The sequence below is a fragment of the Geotrypetes seraphini genome, chromosome 1 (assembly GCF_902459505.1).
Source record: "Geotrypetes seraphini chromosome 1, aGeoSer1.1, whole genome shotgun sequence".
NCBI lineage: Eukaryota > Metazoa > Chordata > Amphibia > Gymnophiona > Dermophiidae > Geotrypetes > Geotrypetes seraphini.
This window is the reverse complement of record NC_047084.1, coordinates 271,882,248-271,901,862: the sequence shown is the minus strand read 5'-3', so window position 1 is coordinate 271,901,862 and position 19,615 is coordinate 271,882,248. Positions and strand designations below refer to the sequence as shown.

At 42.7% G+C, this 19,615-nt stretch overlaps 1 protein-coding gene across 22 annotated transcripts in view; it reads right to left on the bottom strand.

The window, feature by feature from the left end:
- Window positions 1-19,615, bottom strand: part of CTBP1 (C-terminal binding protein 1) — a 646,630-nt gene that overhangs the window by 64,337 nt on the left and 562,678 nt on the right. For all 22 annotated transcript variants that reach the window (XM_033951334.1, XM_033951361.1, XM_033951324.1 and 19 more), the window contains one exon: window positions 7,971-8,185. In XM_033951334.1, the coding sequence (XP_033807225.1) occupies window positions 7,971-8,185 (215 nt within the window). The remainder of the gene's footprint in view (window positions 1-7,970; window positions 8,186-19,615) is intronic.

Sequence of the window (19,615 nt, the reverse complement as noted above, 5' to 3'; positions counted from 1 at the left end):
AGAAAGGAGAGAAACTCCGTACTATGGATGGTAGAATATAAATGGAACAAAAGACTAGCTGACTGGGGGTTAGGTCAGATGTCAATAGTTCCCCCCTAAGGGCTGTCTGAGAGCTCTGGAATGTCTTGTAAAGTGAACAGAGACAATGTAAGGAAAGAAGAGAAGCAGTTCTTCTCAAGATATATGCTGGAAAGAAAACAAAGGGGAACCAGCTAAGAAGTCACTGAATAAATAGTGAACAGGAGATGGAAATCATTAAATGTTCCCTTATAAAAAGTAAGATTCGAAAGTCCAAAGAGAGGAATATTCAACATTATGCGCAGAATCTGGTTCCAGGCTGTACTAAGATAAAGCATTACAGTACAGAGCTAATAAAGGGGGTCTTTTACTAAGGCTCGCTAGCCGATTTAGCGGGTGCTAAATGTTAATGCGCCCATTATATTCCATGGACACATTAGCATTTACCATGCGCTATATCGGCTAGTGTGCCTTGGCGAAAGACCCCCAAAAAGAAGCAGGACCGTTTCCTATTCAAAGAATTGGTAGGAAAGGTGCAATGAAGAGAGTAGCCATGAAGTGGATGCAATTGGAAGAAAGAGGAGTACATAAAGAAAGAAATGTACTCCACTGGAAACGAACTCCTGAGTGACCGGATGGCTGGGAAAAAATAGTTATGAGAGTGACACCTAAAAGGCGATTCTATAAAGCATGCATTCAATTCTATAAATAACTTTTAGGCGTCATTTATAGAATTTGCCCCATTGTGTATTTAGGAATGACATCTCCCGACATGTTCAAAATTCCATTATTTAAACTTTGTTTGGGATTGGGAAGTATGAACACGTTACTTCATATTTTATATCATTGTATTGGCTGACCATGGAGTACAGAGTGAAGTATAAGTTCTTATTATTGGTCTCTCTAAGTGTCCATCATTTATCACCAAAATACCTACAGGACTGTGTGATGCCCATGTGCCCTCTCTACTATTGTGCTCTGCTACACATCGTAATTTGGTTATTCCAACTCATAAGAAATTACGTTTATGGACTATGGGCTCCTTTTACTAAGGTGCATTAGGGCCTTAATGCACGGAATAGCTTTCGCTAGCCACTACCGCCTCCTCTTGAGCAGGCGGTAGATTTTCGGCTAGCGCATGCTAATTCATTGCGTGCGCTAAAAACGCTAGCGCACCTTTGTAAAAGGAGCCCTATGAGATCTAGTACTTTCCTATGTGCGGGACCAGCTGAATGAAACAGGCCGCTGAATACATCAAGCAACAAAAAGGTTTGTGTAAATAAAAAAAATTGTGTGTCATCAGTTTTGTAAGATGAAGTATGATGGTTGATGCCATTTATATGAATTGGCAATTTTGATTTTTTTTTTTTTTTTTAATATGTTTGTTTTGTTATGTGTATGTTTGGTTATAATCCGGAATATAAATAATAAACTATAGCCAGAGTTTAAAAAATTGCTGACCACACTATCTGAACTAAACTTGCATATATATAGTTGATAGAACTTCCACATTTTGAAAACAATTAGTTCAGTATAAACAGTTTAAAACAGTGGTTCCCAAATCTGTCTTTTCCTGTGTCATCCAGGTCAGACACTGTGACTATGCATCTTTACTGATGTATTACTGTTGTGACAGTTTTGTACTGTCTTAAGGCTCAGTATTACCAAGTACTAAGCAGGCGGTCGAGTCTTTTGCCTTGGGCTTTTACTAATAAACTATTATTTTTTTTATTATATACATACTACTCCTTGTTTATTTTTTTGAAGGGTTCCCCAGCCAATCAGGTTTTCTGGATATCCAGAATGAATATTCATGAGAGAGTTCAGATTGTAAGCTCTTTCGAACAGGGACTGTTTTCTTCTTCTTTGTGACTCTGTACAGTGCTGTGGACATCTGGTAGTGCTATGGAAATAATTAATAGTAGCTGTAGAAGCAGCAAATAGGAACCACTGGTTTAAATCATACTTACCAGTAACTCAAAAGTATCTGCTTTTTGAGAGCAAATGGGGCAAATACCCTGAATTACCTTGCTGTGCTTTAATATACATATTTTTAAAATTTGAAACTAAGGTAAGGTGTTATCTTATAAATTAATGTAAGCGCAAATGGTTTCTTTGATTCAATGTTTCTCAGTCTTTTCAAGCTCAACAAAAATGTTGTGCACATTTCAACCTCCAAGTATTGTGAAGACCTGCAACGGGACATAAACACGCTCGAGAAATGGGCTGCAGCATGGCAAATGAGGTTTAACGTGGATAAGTGTAAGGTGATGCATGTCAGTAACAAAAATCTTATACACGAATACCGGATGTCCAGTGCAGTACTTGGAGAGACCTCCCCAGGAAAGAGACTTGTGAGTACTGGTCGACAAGTCAATGAAGCCGCCCGCGCAATGCGTGGCAGCGGCGAAAAGGGCAAACAGAATGCTAGGAATGATTACGAAGGGGATCACAAACAGATCGGAGAAGGTTATCATGCCACTGTACCGGGCCATGGTACGCCTTCACCTGGAATACTGCATCCAGCACTGGTCGCAGTACATGAAAAAGGACACAGTACTACTCAAAAGGGTCCAGAGAAGAGCGACTAAATGGTTAAGGGGCTGGAGGAGTTGCCGTACAATGAGAGATTAGAGAAACTGGGCCTCTTCTCCCTTGAAAGGAGGAGACTGAGAGGGGATATGATTGAAACATTCAAGATAATGAAGGGAATAGACTTAGTAGATAAAGACAGGTTGTTCACTCTCTCCAAGGTAGAGAGAATGAGAGGACACTCTCTAAAGTTAAAAGGGGATAGATTCCGTACAAATGTAAGGAAGTTCTTCTTCACCCAGAGAGTGGTAGAAAACTGGAACGCTCTTCCGGAGGCTGTTATAGGGGAAAATACCCTCCAGGGATTCAAAAAAAGTTAGACAAGTTCCTGCTGAACCAGGTAAGGCTAGTCTCAGTTAGGGCACTGGTCTTTGATCTAAGGTCTGCCGCGTGAGCGGACTGCTGGGCACGATGGACCACTGGTCTGACCCAGCAGAGACAATTCTTATGTTCATGTAGCAGAAATAAAGACTCAATATAGCCAAAAGAAAAGTGAGTGAAGCATTGATGGCCCTACCAGAGGCATGAAGGAACAAAGGAGGCAGCTCACAAAAGGAATAAGAAAGTGGTGCTGTGTGCAGTGTGAATACTCTAGATCAGGGTTTAGATAGATCTATACTCTAGATCAGGGGTGCCCACACTTTTCGGGCTTGCGAGCTACTTTTAAAATGACCAAGTCAAAGTGATCTACCAACAATGAAATTTAAAAAAACACAAAGCATACTGTACACAGAGAAAATGTTAATTATCATTTGTATTCTGGGGGGTTTTCAAAGAGGTCAAGGCAGATAACTTTATGCAATGTCACTTCAGTAATAACTATACAAAAATAGACAAATATACCCCCTCATTTTTTTTTTTTTACTAAGCCGCAATAGCGGTTTTTAGTGCAGGGAGCTGCGTTGAATGCCCTGCGCTGCTCTTGATGCTCATAGGCTCCCTGTGCCACAAACCGCTATTGTGGTTTAGTAAAAGGGGGCCATAGTGCAAAATATAGACAGCAGATATAAATTCTCAAAATGGACACATTTTAATCACTAAATTGAAAATAAAATCATTTTTCCTACCTTTGTTGTCTGGTGATTTCATGAGTCTCTGGTTGTACTTTCTTCTTCTGATTGTGCATCCAATATTTCTTCCCTTCTTTCAGCCTCCTGTATGCTTCCTATCCTCCAGACCTCATTCCCTCCCCCAACTTTTTCTTCCTCTCTCCCTGCCCCCTTCTTTCTTTCTGACTCCTTGACCCCTTTCTGGCTGTCTTTCTCTCTCCATGCCCCCTTTCTTTATATATATATATATATAAAATACTAAGATTTCCTGATATATAGTTTAATATATATATATATATATATATATTTCCTGATATATAGTTAAAACAGTAACCTCCTTTTCTATGAAACTGCGCTAGCGGTTTTTAATGCAGAGAGCTGCGTTGAATGGCCCAAGCTGTTCCCGACGCTCACTGAGTTCCTATGAGCGTCGGGAGCAGCACGGTTCCCCGCACTAGAAGCAGCGCGGTTTCGTAGAAGAGGGAGTAAGATTTCCTGAAATGAGATTATAAAGCAGCAACCATAATATGGCTTAGGCTAATTACCACACTCTCAAATATAACCCCTCCTTTGCAAGGATGGGATAATTGCTCTCTAACCCCTATGAACTCTAAAGAATCACTTCTTACCCTTTTTCAGCTGAGGTCAGTAACAGATATTGTAGAAATGATTTTTCTTCAAGCTGCGAGCCCAGAAATTCCACAGGTAAGATCCAAAATCTCAGCACTGCTTTAGTAGATGGTATTTCAGTCAGATAACAGCTACAAAGCATTCAGTTGCCAATTCTTTGTGATAAGGTCACAGCCCACAGACAAAGTTCATTAGTGTCTAGCCACAGAGCAGTCTCTTCCCACCAGCCAATGTGATGCACAACAACCAGGAAGGTTTCTTCTCTAATTTGCTTCTTTTTCTCCTCCAAATGCACAGCTGAATTTTCCAAGTTCAAACCTGAACTCCTCCAAGTTCAAGCTCTACTAAGTCCAATTTGCGCAGTTTTTTTTCTCTCTCTTTCACCATGCACAGGTGACACACATGGGCCAATCAGGACCTGTCCAAAAGGGGCATACTGAAGAACAGTGAATAGGCTTATTTAGATGAATCCTCTAGTCAGCAGCATGTATTGCCATGATGATAACAGAACAAGACAATTCATAGCATTGCCTGCAAAGCTCACTCCTACACATTTTCACAGGGCAAGAGGGGCCCAGAACTGGTGGAAGACCTTGGCTGTGAACATACACAGCATGTAAACAAGTCCATAATGCTTCTGGAAGGAAAAGACGGTTCATGGCCTGAGTTAGGTTTCAAGCCTCCAAAAGGTAAAGCAGAGATACTCATACAGGACCAAACCCGATATTAAACTATCTTAAATCATGGATAGGACATATGGAAGCAGCTTCTGTGAATGGAATTTCAGCCAATGTACTGGTAGCAAGTCGAATGTACAAAATGTAGGTTGCATATGTTGCAAGTTCAAAGAAAGTGAGGTCTGGATATACACTGATTAGGATGCACTGCTTTAAATTAGCACAGGTAAAGCAATTTTAAAAGTCATTTATAATTGTAATGTTAAGCATGTACAACCTGTACCTGCATAAACTTAATCCAAAATGAGTAAAGGCATTCCCAGGGGCATGAGGACAGATCTGCATTATGCACATACTTTTGACAATACATATTTAGAATCTGAGTGTGGTAAAGAGCAGATGTAAATATAAGCTTGAATTTCCCAAGGTAATTTTCAAAATGGACATTGTAAGCAGGTTTTCATTTGAAATTACAATGGTATCCACATAGTCAAAAATATGTACCTTGCTATCTACACATGTGCTCATTTATAAAATTACCCATTTCATTAAAAATATGTGGCTGCTGTAAAGAAAGGCACTTCCTTCCTAACGACAATGTAAGAAAACTTGAGTAAAATTATTAGGTAGCAAAAATACAAACTGGAGGTAAGAGCAGTTTTTATTTCTTTATTTGGTTAGTTTTGTATCCTGTCCTCCCCAACGAGTTCAGAACAGGTAACAAGGTTGACATACATAAAGCAAAGACAAACAAATTATGAATTTACATTTGTACAGTAATGTTAGATATACAGAGTCAAGTTTCGCATATGATTTGGTCTTTAAGTTTATCACATGGTTATTTCCATCTTCAGTTAACAACCAGAGTGGATCTAATTCAGCGTACAATAAAATACATATGGTTTGAAGGGAGAGACTGGTTTTATGGGAACAAAGTGGCTTAGAAAATTCTTCAGATTCTCTATCCAAGTTAATCTGTTATACAAACAAAAGACCTTATTCAGGAAGGAATGTCTCCTACACTCTACCACTGGCAAACATTCAAGTAGGGCTCATTCAGCAAGAATTTGGGTATTTGAAGCAGATATAGAGTGGAGGAGTGGCCTAGAGGTTAGAGCTGCTGCCTCAGTACTCTGAGGTTACAAGTTCAGTTCCTACTGCAGCTCCTTATGTCTCTGGCAAGTTACTTAACACTTTCATTGCCCCAGGTACAAAATCAGTACCTGTCTAAAGTATACAAACTGCTTTGATTGTAATCACAGAAAAAGTAGTATATCATTAGCAGAGTACTCCTATAACACAAAACAGCCATCTGTCTCCTTGAAGGTACATGTTCCTATTCTGTCAGACTTAGAAAAAAATCTCACTTTACCCCATACTTTCATTACTTGATTTTATATTATCAGACACTTTACATGGTCTTTGAAAACCAGCTTCCAAATAATACAAAGTTTAGCTTATTAGATAGGCAGAAAAACAGATTTTGTGAATTTAACACAAACATTGGGTAAGAAACTCCTGTTGCCTACCATAGAAACATTCTCCTACTTTTCTCACTGGCACTCTTGGATCCATTAAATATTTAACAATAAGTTCCTTGTTATAAGCAATCAGAAACACAAGACAGTGGAACACTAAAAATATTGTACATTATACAGTACTGCTAAGAATCCTGGAGATATGATTTTAACATATAGGTTGCCCATGGGGGGCATTAGGCAAGATCAACACACTGACTTTGCCAGAATCATGTTGACTTGTCTAAAGCAGGGCAAGATACAATACATAACCTACATACAAATACCTATTTTCTTTATCCTTCCTCCCCATCTTATCTCTAGAAACTGCATATCATTTCATTTATTGCTCCGTCATCTAATTTAAAACTGTCCTAGACAGCTCACAAAATACATCCATAATAAATCACACATAGAAAAAACTTTACAAAAAAAAAACACAGATGTATTCTAACAAGATGAACTTAAATACACACTGATATCCCCTCAGCGTTTTCTGTACAAGAGAGATTTAATTGAATGATCAATGAAATCAGGGTGTAGAAGCAGAACAAAGGATCTTTTCTTATGTAACTGCCTTCAAACAGGTCCATTTACCCTTTCAAGTACCTCAGAAACAATTATTCTGCAAAGGTCCTAAAGGCAAGTTGACCCAGAAAATGTGAACTGTTACAGCTGGATACACTGTGCTTCCTCTGATACCACTGGTGACCAAAAGTAGAAGGCAAATCAATGTGCATTACAAGTCAAATAATAGAGGAGAGTGTAGAAAAAAATCTGTTCATGGTAAACATGCCTTCACTACCAGCAGCATAGCCAAAACTCATTACAAGTCCTCGTTGACTCCTATGCAACTTACGACGGTTCAACTTTACAATGCATTTCCCCCATCTCCCATCCCAGCACATACTATTTTTTACCCCTCACCGCTGGACAACCAGGGAAAAGGTACGTGGGGAGGGGTAAAAAATACTGTAGTTAGTATAGGCCGACTTATGTCCAGATCGACTTGTGACCTGTCAGTCGGAACCAATTGCGGTCATAAATCGACGAGGATCTATATTGGGTGGGGCTTGAACATGGGTGAGTGCATGGACACTAGACAGTGTGGCTGATGATATCAGCTTCAGTTTTCATTTAATTAGATTGTGCTGCTGCTTACTGGGTAGGTCAGACTCCAAAGTAGAATGGGGTGAGGCTGGGGATAGCCCAGTCAGACTCGCAGATGGTTAAGCCCCTGGACCCAACATATTCAATCTGTACGTAATGGGGGAAATAAAGGAATACACAAGGGGACAAGAAGTTAGTTTCTACCCATTTTATTGCCCTTTGTTCTCCAGTTGAGATTACCTGGTCGCTGATCAGACCTAGCCAGCTAGCAAGGACATCAAAAGAAGACAAAGATAATAATTGTGCAGCAAAAATATAATTCATATGTGCAACAGAAACTCATTTGTACTAGTCATCAAGCATGTTTTGAAAATTACCTGTTTTATGGTGAAGTCATTAATAAGATGGTGATTGTGTTCATTCAAGCTGCAGTGCAGGGTTACACAGTCACTATGAAATAACAAGTCCTGTAAAGTGCTCACTCTCTGGAGACCAAGAGCACGTTCAATACCATCAGAGAGGTATGGATCATAGAAAATGACACTAAAGCCAAAGGCTTTTGCACGCAATGCAACTGCTTGACCAACACGACCTGGGGGGGGAAAAAAAGAAAGGATTACAAACCCCCTCCCAACAGATGGACTTTATTCTGCATCAAGTTAAATATTTATTTTATTTAACATGGTACATATTCACTACAAAATTTGTTTATCATCATCCTCTATCAGCTCTACTAAATCCATATTATTAAAAAAAATCTAACAAACTAACAAATATTCAGATTGACTGTATGACAACAACAGTTTTTACTTTGCAGAAGAGCTTGCATCACTAAACTAGCCTTTTCACTGTCTCCTGTGAGGGCCATGAACAAGTGCCAGTGGGAACAGACAGGGAAGGATTTATGAGTATTGTGGCCCTTAAGCTGTAACATTTAAGAGGCCACCCTCGATTAAGTAGGATGTAAATTTTAGATTTAATAGTTTTTCATGCTAGTGATCCGTTGAGGCCTCTTGTAATGTGAAGCTCTTAACTGTAGCTTTCTAGTTTATACTGTATGTAAATCTGTCCCTTGGAATAAAGTATCTACAAAGAGAACATTGGAGAGAGGATGGCAGCCTAAGTGAGAGGCTCCCATTTAATTCCTAAATATTTGATCCCTAATTACATTTAAATCACAGCCTTTGTTAAAAAAAAACCAAAACCTATTTTATTGTAGACATTGCTGACTTCCTATGTCTTCCTCGTAAGCGCACAAGTCTGATACCGGTTCTATACCTGCTAACAAAAGATCTAAATCTGATCCTACCTCAAATGATGGAGCAACGCTGCAGCACATCATGGAGGAGCTTTTAAATATTAAGGATATCCTCTGTGACAACTCTGCGGCGTTGTCTGATTTGCGATTTGAAATGGCTAGTGTACAAGTGCAGAAGGGGAAGGCACAAGAGGAAACTGCCGGATTAAAGCAGCGCTGCGCTGCTAATGTTGACACTGCGGCTGAGCTGCAAAGGAAACAATGGCTGATAGAGTCACTGCAAAGAAGCTAGTCTGTCAATCAGGGAAGGAAGAATAATCTGCATGTTCTGGGTATCCAAGAGGGGGCAGAGGACCCTGATTTAATGCAGTTTATGGAAACCTTGTTGCCCCAGCTAGTGGGGATGCAAACAGACCCTTTGAGTTGGAGTTTGCTCGTCGAGTTTCTAGATCATATGCTTCTAAATACGCTAGACCGGTGGTTCCCAAACTTTTTCTGTTCACAGCTCACTTAATCTTTGAGGTGTAATCTTAGATGACAAACTTTCCTTTCATCAACAAATTAGCTCATTCGTCCCAAAATGTTTTTATAAACTGAAAATGATTTGCTCTATCTCTGCATTTTTGGATTCCAAATCTCTTAATATTTTTATTCACTCATTAGTTATCTCTCACTTAGATTACTGTAACTCACTTTATCAAGGAATCATACAGAAAGAAATCAGAAGGCTTCAGATTATACAGAACAGAGATGTAAAAATTATCTATAAGGCCAAAAAATATGATTATATTACCCCTCTTCAGAAAGACGCTCTTTGGCTCCCCACTGCTCATCGGATTACATTTAAAATATTATTTCTTACATTCAAAGTAAAATCAGAACATTCCCCTTTATTGATAGACTATTACTTCCATATACCATGTCAAGATTACTTCGATCCACCCAGCAAAACCTTCTTTCAATTCCTTCCTTTTGCAAGATAGTTTATGAGGGAGGGAGGCAGGGTGCAAGGATGGGGGGCTGTTGGTCCCATGAGAGGGAGGGAGGAAGGGGGCCTGCTGGACTCATGAGGGGGAGGGGCTGCTGCTGTACCCGCGATCACGAAAGGGGGCTACTGGACGAGCAATTGCGAGGAGGGCTGCTGACTGGGAGGGGTGGGAAGGGAGGCAACTTGTGGCAGATACTTTACTGAGGGGGCAGTGAATGGCCTTGTCCCTGTACCCATGGCAACCAGTCTTCCCCCCCCTCCCCTGTGGGTTGCAGGTAACAGTCACCATGTCATTCTCTAATCTGGATGTAAGGGAAAAAACGAAATCTGAGCATTGAGCAGCCCTAGAGTCTATGGGGACTCCAGATTTAACTTGTGCAGTAATTGGAATAAGTTCCAGCAATGCTGATGCTTTAAAGAGGCGGCAGATTGTCAGGTGCTCCCCCTGAACTCCTGCCTCCGAGACCCCAAATCCCCCAAGAGGGACAATTCACTTTGGGACAGTAAAGGTATAGAATCCAACTTTTATTCCTCCCAGTCATTAATTGACTTGTCTTCTGCTCAGGATTCTCTGCTGGGAAGCAAGCACTTGGAGAGACCAAGTCCCTTTGTGCCACCCTCATCGCTCCCTTGACCAATGTAGGAGACCCTTGACAATTTAAATAGGCTTTCCACTGTAAGTCAAAATCCAGGATAAAATCAAGACCAGGGGACCCTGAAGCACCCATCAGGATCCCATTTTGCCTACTCCTAGTTTCTTTCCAAAGGCTCTGGAGGTGTTTTTTTTCCTGTATCAAGAAGCTCTCTGTGATCCTCCAGCCCTAGCAACACCAAGGAGTAAATCCCGAGGCTCCTGCCCTTTCTTCACTTGTCCTGCGGCAGATGATGCATAGTCATTGTTTGGCCAGCCATCCATCGCAAATCTGGCATAATAAAGGGGTATTTCCAACATAGGAGTCCATCCCTAGTGATGTTTAGTCAAAACAAGGAATTTTGAGGCAGATGGAAGCTTTTTAAATAAAATTTGGAAATCCTTGCACTGCGGCAGCATGGGCACACCAAAAACAGCCTGGTAAAATCCATTAAAGTGTAAAACAATTCTGGTAAGGGTGTTTTGGGTGTGTGGGACTTTAAATAGAGCTCCAGGAATGCTGAAAACCTAAAAAGTTGACAAATTCCCCCCCCCCCCCATTTTCCCAAAGACCACATTAGGCAGTACTCACTGTCTGTCTTTGCTTGTGACAGCCTGCTTCAGTTCTCACAAAAACTGGAAGTGGAGAAGACACTGCCTCAATTTACCAGACCAAGTCCACAAGCTGGGATCTTCACGCTGCCAGTCAGACTAAAGCCCAACTGATGTCTTAACCCTCACAGATTCATATGAAAACAGGGGAAGGAATCCATGCAGCCAGCACCTGTTCAGCCCTACTGAACTGACACTGAGGCCAAACAGTCTATGCTCAAGCACCTAATAAATCAGGATGCGAGCTAGCCTCAAGGGGAACCTTATCCCTAGCCAGTGGCCAGACAGGAATTCCCAAGGGTTGTCTTGCCAGCTGCGGACCTCTTTCAAAGAGCCTGCATCTTTTCTCAGGCAGAGCTGACCCATGGTCACCAGAGACCTCTCCAGCACAGAAAAGCCTCAAATTCAGATAGAAACCTGAAAAATAATAATATTTATCAGAGATCAAAATCAAACCTTGTCAACTTGTTTGCAAAAGGAAAAACTGGAGGGGGGCTCTACAGTCACTGGAGAAGGAGGCGGAGTTGAAGAATGCAAATTTCAGCCTTCTGTAATACAGAATGGGGAAATCACCTACAGTCAGGACTCGTATGCCTTTTGCACCTAAAGCATTACTTCTTGAATTCAATTATTGCTTTGTTCTTCCACTTGCAAATCCGGCTTCAACAGCAGAACTCATTGGGACTGACAGAGCTATAGCAGTGTTTTCCTCCAAGACTTACTCCCACCAACTCCTGATTCTACAGACACCAGGAATATCTCATATCCTGGGAAAACAGTCAAGGGCAGGAAGAAAAGTGATTGTACAGACTGATGAGGCTGGCTCACAGGTTAGGTACATAGAAACACAGAAAATGACAGCAGAAAGACCATACAGCTTACCTAGTCTGCCCATCTTATTACTATGCTCTACAATTTATTTCTTTTATTTAGAGATTCTCTGTTCTTGTCATGTACTTTCTTGAATTCAGATACAATCCTTGTCTCCAGCTCTGTATGATGAGTAAACATCAGATACTTGCACAAATTTGTATTCCTGGGAAATTGTGCAGAAAAAAAAAAAACCTGCAGGAAAAGTTTGAAAATTCTGCATCTTTTATTTGTAAATATTTTGTACAGAATTCCCCCATATGACCTGACTCCTTCCTCACGTTTGAAATCTCTCCTCAGCTTTTTCCTTTTTCAAGTTCTACCTTATCCAACTCTTCTCTCTCAGCTTGAACCACTTACCCTCTCCTAATATGTTCAATGCGGGGAAAGGGCAGATAAATTTGGAAGATGGACAGCTCCCAGTTTTCTCTCTCTGCCCTATCTTTTCTCTGTTTACCTATTCTACCCCCTCTAGCAGCTCTCTACCTTCAACATCTCTCCCCACACCTCTCAGTCTTCACTGCTCCTCTTCCTTGCTCTTGCCTTAACTCCCAGGAAGACCTCCACAGTTCTGTCAGTCATCAAGTTCTGTCCCCACCCTATTAAGCACATTACTCCCTCTCTGCTTATCCCCCCCTCTCCAGGCAAACACCCATATTTCTCCACCTTTCTTCTACACCTCAACATCCCCTCTCTTACCACAGCCCCCATTCCATATCAGTTTACTAAACTCCTTCTCCCATAATACACACTTTCTCTGGCTTTCTCTAGCACCCCTACCACCACCATGGCATTTCTCTCTTCCAGTTTGTTACACCCACCTGTGGCGTACCTAGGGGGGGGCGGGCCGCCCTGGGTACCAGCCCTAAGGGGGTGTTTCCGGCCTTGCCGTTCAGTCCCCCGCCACCCCCGAAGGACCGCTCGCCCCACTGACCTTCCTGCACCACCTGTGAAGCAGCCCGCAGCAGGATCGCGAAGTCAGCGTCAGCATCCCTGCTCTGCTTCCTGCGCCGCGATCCCGCCCCTCCTCTGACGTCAGAGGAGGGGCGGGACCGTGGCGCAGGAAGCAGCGCAGGGATCGCTGACGCTGACTTCGCGATCCTGCTGCGGCTGCTTCATAGGTGGTGCGGAGAGGCCAGGGGGGCGAGCGGTCCTTCGGGGTGGGTCGGGGCATCAGGCCTTCAGGGTGGGGCGGGCGGGCAGGCAAGCAGGCTTTCAAGGGGGAGGGGGTGACAGGCAGGCAGGCAGGCCTTCAAGGGGGGACCGGCCCTCGGGGGGGGGGGGTGCAGACCTTCAAGGGGTGCAGGCCTTCAAGGGGGGCAGGCAGGCCTTCAGGGGGGTGCAGGCCTTCGGGGGGGGGGGTGTAGGCCTTTGGGGGGGTGCAGACCTTCAAGGGGGTGCAGGCCTTCAAAGGGGGGAACAGGCCTTCAAGGGGGGAAAGGCAGGCAGGCCTTCAAGGGGGGGACAGGCCTACAAGGGGGGGGGACAGGCCTACAAGGGGGGGGACAGGCCTACAAGGGGGGGACAGGCCTTCGGGGGGGTGCAGACCTTCAAGGGAGGGCAGGCCTTCGGGGGGGGGGGTGCAGTCCTTCAAGGGGGTGCAGGCCTTCAAGGGGGGGAAAGGCAGGCAGGCAGGCCTTCAAGGGGGGGACAGGCCTACAAGGGGGGGAGAAGCTACAAGGGGGTGGTACAAGCCTTCAAGTGGGGGACAGGCCTTCGGGGGGGTGCAGGCCTTCGGGGGGTGCAGACCTTCAAGGGGGGGACAGGCAGGCAGGCCTTCAAGGGGGGGGACAGGCCTACAAGGGGAAGGGACAGGCCTTCAAGGGGGGTGCAGGCCTTCAAGGTGGGACAGGCAGACCTTTAAGGGGGGACAGGCCTTTGGGGGGGGACCATGATTTAGAAGTACACGGAGGGAAGGGGGTGTTCAAAGAGACATGCATATGCCAAACTTTGGGGGGGAGAAGAAATAATGGGTCTGAAAATAGAGGAGAGGGAGAGAGATGATGGACCATGGGATTTAGGGAGGGAAGGAACAGAAAGGGAGAGAAATTGGACACAAGGGATGGTGTGGAGGAGGGATAGAGATACTGGATAGGAGGGTAATTAGGAAAAGAAACGGAGAGATGGTGGACTCTGGGATGGTGGGGAAGGAGGGAGAGATGCCGGATGAAAGGGTATTTAAGAAAAGGTGGATCTGTGGAGGGAGATGAAAAAAAGGAAAGATACCAGACTTCCTGGGAAGGGAAGGGAAATGGAAAGGGAGGACAGAGTTGGCAGATGGATGGTTAGCATGCAGAAAGAAGGAGACCCTGGCAAGCAAGTTATCAGAAGAAAACCAGAGCCTTGGACCAACAAGATTTGAAATATAACCAGACAACAAAAGGTAGAAAAATTAATTTTATTTTCTGTTTTGTGATTATAACATGTCAGATTTGAAATGTGTATCCTGCCAGAACTGGTGTTGGACTGCAAACGTGAGCTAGGATTTAACAGAAAGAGGAAAAGTCCTTTTTGTTTCTTTATTTTATTTACACCACAGCGCCAGTGTGGTTAGGAGAAGCCAAAGGGGGTGAAAAAGCTATAAAACCCACCAGGAGTTTTGAAAAAAATCACCCAACTGGGCAGGAAAATCGAATTGAAAAACCAATTCAATAGGGCTGAATCGAATCAAAATTTTTTTTTCCTGTATCTGGCAGCATTAGTTTGCGCTACTGTCTTAGACTTTAGGACCTGGGATTGGGGAGAGATGGCATCCTCAGTACTTTATAATGCAAGTGAAACGAGGATTTGGTCAGACTTTTGAAGGGTCTGCAGAAAAAAAAATATTGTATAGGCCGGGGACATGAGACAGCAGGAAATGGGAACTTTTCTTCCTTCTATTTTTGTGAATGGAAAGGCTGAGGATGTCAGAGAGGTCAGTTAAAATATGTGCTTTATAAGAAAATATAATAATGTGTTTTATAAAGTTTATAGCATAGCTGGCCTACCCAGTGAGGTGTTCCTAGTGGTGATGGTGGCAGCGTGTCAATGTGTTGAGAGGAAGAGGTGGTCTGGGAAATTCTGCTGAGCAAACTCCGGGCCCATTTCCACCCCCCAGTTAGTCCACTCCACTCAACTGATTCACACACTGAGTGGGTCTTTGGGTGTTGTTTTGGGATCTCTTCCAGTGGTTTATCTCCTTCTGGTCCAAGGAAGGAAACTTTGTTATCCTTAGCATTGACCTACAGAATATGTTTGTAACAGCGCTGCTTGTGTGGCATTAGGCTATGTAGTGATCGAAAGAAAAAAACAGACCTTTGCAAATTTTTGCACTATATGGTGGGTGTATGAGGAGATTCACATTTCCTGCACAGCTAAGTCCATGTGAAGTTACCTTGTGCTGTATTTGACATCTTAGCAAGGTCTCTGTTTGAAAGGAAAGATCTAAACTTAAAAATGAAGTGGCCAGAAGTTATGGTAAAAGCAGATAGTGTAGCTGGTTTTAAGAAAGATTTGGACAAATTCCTGGAGGAAAAGTCCATAATCTGTTATTAAGACATGGGGGAAGTGTCTGCTTGCCCTGGATCGGTAGCATGGAATGTTGCTACTCTTTGGGTTTTGACCAGGTATTAGTGTCCTGGATTGGCTACCATGAGAATGGGCTACTGGGCATGATGGACCATTGGTCTGACCCAGTTAGGCTATTCTTATGTTATGTTCTCATCTGTAGGGGCCTTTGTTTTCACTTCTTATTTTAATGTATTTTTTTTCTGGGAACTTATCAGTGTTTTTTATAATGGGAACAAAAATGGAAGAGAATTAATGTGTGTGGAATGGGGGGTAACTAATTTCTTCAGCTAAATAATTCAATCCACTTCACACACCCTCCAACCAAAAACGTCAAAAGAAAAAAACTGTTCGACAACCTCCTAGCCATTCGAGCTGCAACACTCGACCCCCAACTCTACAACCAATTGATATCAACCACAGACTGCAAAACCTTCAAAAAGAAATAAAAACCCTTCTATTCAAAAAACACATAAAACCGAACTAACACAATCAGAACTGTCCCAAGCATCACCTGCAACTACTCCATATGTACTTCTAATGTCATGACAATTTAGACATAATTTATGTTATGTTATGTTTGGAATAATGGTTACATATATGAGGTTCAATAAAAGAAAATTTTCACTGCCTGTTTCTATTCTGACCATTTATTCCATTTCATGGTTATTGCAAAAAAAAAAAAAAAAAATTTTTTTACATGGGGGGGGGGGGGGGTGTCAAAAAATGTGGCCCCGGGTGCCACATACCCTAGGTACGCCACTGACACCCACCATAGCACAAATCTCTCCAGCATTCTCAGCTTCCTCCAATGGCATACACTACCCTCTAGCTTTCTCCAGGATCTCTCCCTCTCCTTGAAATGCATCCATTTCCCTCCTTCCTAAGGCACACACTCACTCCAGCCCTCCCCTACATACTGTAGAAAACCTACCCAGCTTTCTTTAGCCCCCCCCCTCACTTATCTTCTACCCCAGCATTCTTGGCCCCATATCCCACAGTATCCTTCCCCAATCATGGGACATAAAGGAGAAGTGCATGGCTGCACACTAGGCATGCTTTCCTCCTCTGCTGCCCTAGACCAGACTGTTTGTTTAAACCATGTGGTTGTACAGAGGCCTTCACAGTTCAAGGGAACAGTTAGGCCTAGAGCCACAGAAAAGAATGTACTCTGTGTAGTCATAATATCACCAATAAGTCCAACAGGACGGGAACCCAAAGGCACATTGCAGCAAAGAAGACAGTGGAAACGGACAAGCATCACTGATACACAACATTTCCCTAAAGGTGTCCGGTGTTATGTTTCATGGATATCTCCAGCTCCATTTATGAATATTTGCATCCATGCTGTGCTCTATTTGTGCAATAGTGTCAATATAAGAATCATTTGCTTTAGGTTTGTCTACTGTACTCTATATTTTATATAAACCTATAGTTTCATTTATTTATATCTTATTTCATGAACATTCATTGGTTGTTTGCATCCCTTTTATAATATTTCAATTTCTGTCCTTGTTTCAGATTTATCTGCAAAGGCATGGTCTTTTTCTGTGACACCTGAGATACAGGTGGGCTATGGCATCCTTTTATCTTTCTTACTGTTGTCTTTGTTTTAATATATTTATGCATATATGTTTTTATATTTTTAATTGGTATGTTTTTATTTATATTAGTGACTCCCGATGCAGGCGTTTGTGCTCACCGAAACATATTACTGTGTTGGATCCTTATTACTGTACATCCTGGATTGAAATAAAGGCGGTTTGATTTTACCCTGCTGGCTCTGGTGGATTGCTCATTCCCTGTGTAGTCATGTTCTTCCTCCTCTTACTGGATCATGAGGCGGGAAGGAGGCCAGCCAACTGGTCAAGCTGTTGCTGCTGAGCCATTGCCTGTACAGAATTCTGCATGGAAAGTGAGGAATTATGTGCAAGTGGAGAATTCTGTTTGAATTCTGTATTGGCACAATTCCCCCAGAAGTAAGATATGGGTTAACAATTAGGTCAGTTGGCATGGAACACCAAATTACTGGTTCCATCCCTCAAAACATTTATCAAGTTCCCCAACCTGATCTCAATATCATCAATGAATATATTAGTGTATATATACTAAACTAAACTAAACCTTAAGTTTGTATACCGCATCATCTCCACAAAAATAGAGCTCGACACGGTTTACAGGAATTGATATAGAAAGGAACTCCAATGAAGAGGGGAAGGACTTAGTAAAGAGGAAGATAGGGGGACTTAGCATATCGAAGAGGGGGGGAGTAGTTACATTTTAGAAAAGAGCCAGGTTTTCAAATGTTTTCGGAAGCGTTGGAGGGAGGTCGTACTCCGAAGCGGGGCAGTAAAGCCGTTCCACAGCTCGGTAATCCTGAAGAGGAGGGATATCCCTAGTTTTCCTGTGTGGGATATGCCTTTTAAAGAGGGGAAGGATAGTTTGAATTTTTATGTAGATCTGGTGGAGTTAGGATTCGAGGAGATCCAAGATAGTGGGAAAAGAGGAGGAAGGATACCGTGTAGAGACTTGAAGGCTAGACAGGCGCATTTGTAGTGAACCCTAAGGATTACTGGGAGCCAGTGAAGCATAGACAGAAGCGGGGAGATGTGGTCGAATTTGCTTTTTGTATATATTTGTATTCATTACCTCTACTGTGTAAAAATCCATTTCATATATGTTTTGCGGAGATCCTGAAAACCAGACTTGAGAAACATGATGTCAAGAGTATACTATAGTGAATTCATCTAGAATAGAGTGATCAACTTTCAAATCACATTTTAGATATGCATGCAAATAAAGATGGCCAAACACCAAAACTCTTATTATAATGAACTCACAGTGCCAAAATAAAAAATTTTAAAAAGGCGCAGCTGGTTATCCTTGACTGGAATCTCTAGATGGATATGAAGGCACACGATCATGGTTATAGTTTACCACTGCAGCTTTAAGCCTTAATGTTTGTAGTTATATAGCAGAAAGCTGGGAAAGCAGCAGAAGCCTACCTTAAGGCTTTCCTATATGGGCTCTAATAGTAGACAACAGTTTACTTAAAAGGGCTGACATACAGAAGAAGAATGGAGTGAAAATACAAGCTTTGAAGAGGAAGTTAAAAAAAAAAAGCCAAAACAAATCCTTCTAAAGAATTCTTCACTGCTTTGGTGTCTGAGGCATCATACAGTAAATAAGAAACTGCTTTCATTAGAGCAGGGTGTGAACTATAAACAAGCACATTCCAGGGCACAGCACATATAGCAAACTAATCCAGGAATTCAACTTTTGCACTTCCAGTGGGAGTCAAAGAATGGGGTGTGGTGTGGATCTCCTGCACCGGGTGAACTAAGGTTCACCCTTCGTGACATTCAAGAAATATGGAACTATTCACATATTTCACAACTCTCAAAACTAAAATCTGCTTTTAACGTGCTCACTAAACCGGTTCCAGTGTGCATGTATTTTAGCGGCAGATTATCAATACAGCTTAACGAGGTCTTTTCCAAGTATTCTAGCAGTCTCCGATACTGCCATGGAAATGTAGTACAATGAGGTTATTAATATTAAAATGATCACTCCGAGAGATTCTCTATAATCACTGAATGATTCTCTAACCTCGTTGTGCCACATTTGCAGCCAAAATTTACCAACAGGTCTGAGCTGTCATTGCCTTACTTTCTGATCAATTCCTGAGCACAGATTGGCTCAGGAACTGACAGGAAATAAGGTTTGACATCTCAAACCCTCTACTCACACAAATTAAAATAATGAAAAAACAACAACAAGGGAGCTTGACTAAGATGGCGGACTGAGGCATTCGGGGAGACGCCGTCGTGGAGGATCTAACATTTTTATTGCCTACCTGATGGTTAAAAGAAAATCGAAGCTCCGTGTGTTCCCAGACGAAACCACTGTGCAGACCGGCCCGATGAACCTCTTCGTCGAGCGGGGCTCAAGAACATCACACCCAGGGACTTCCTCGGCTGGAGAATGAGTGCAGGCTGAAGCACAAGAGTTCTCCTTCAAGGGTGCCACTCTGTCCCCGGATGAGCGCACTCCACGACCCGCCCCAAGGCAGCGGAAGAGGCCTCAGCCCGGGAAGTTCTCCTGCCGGTTGTGCAGA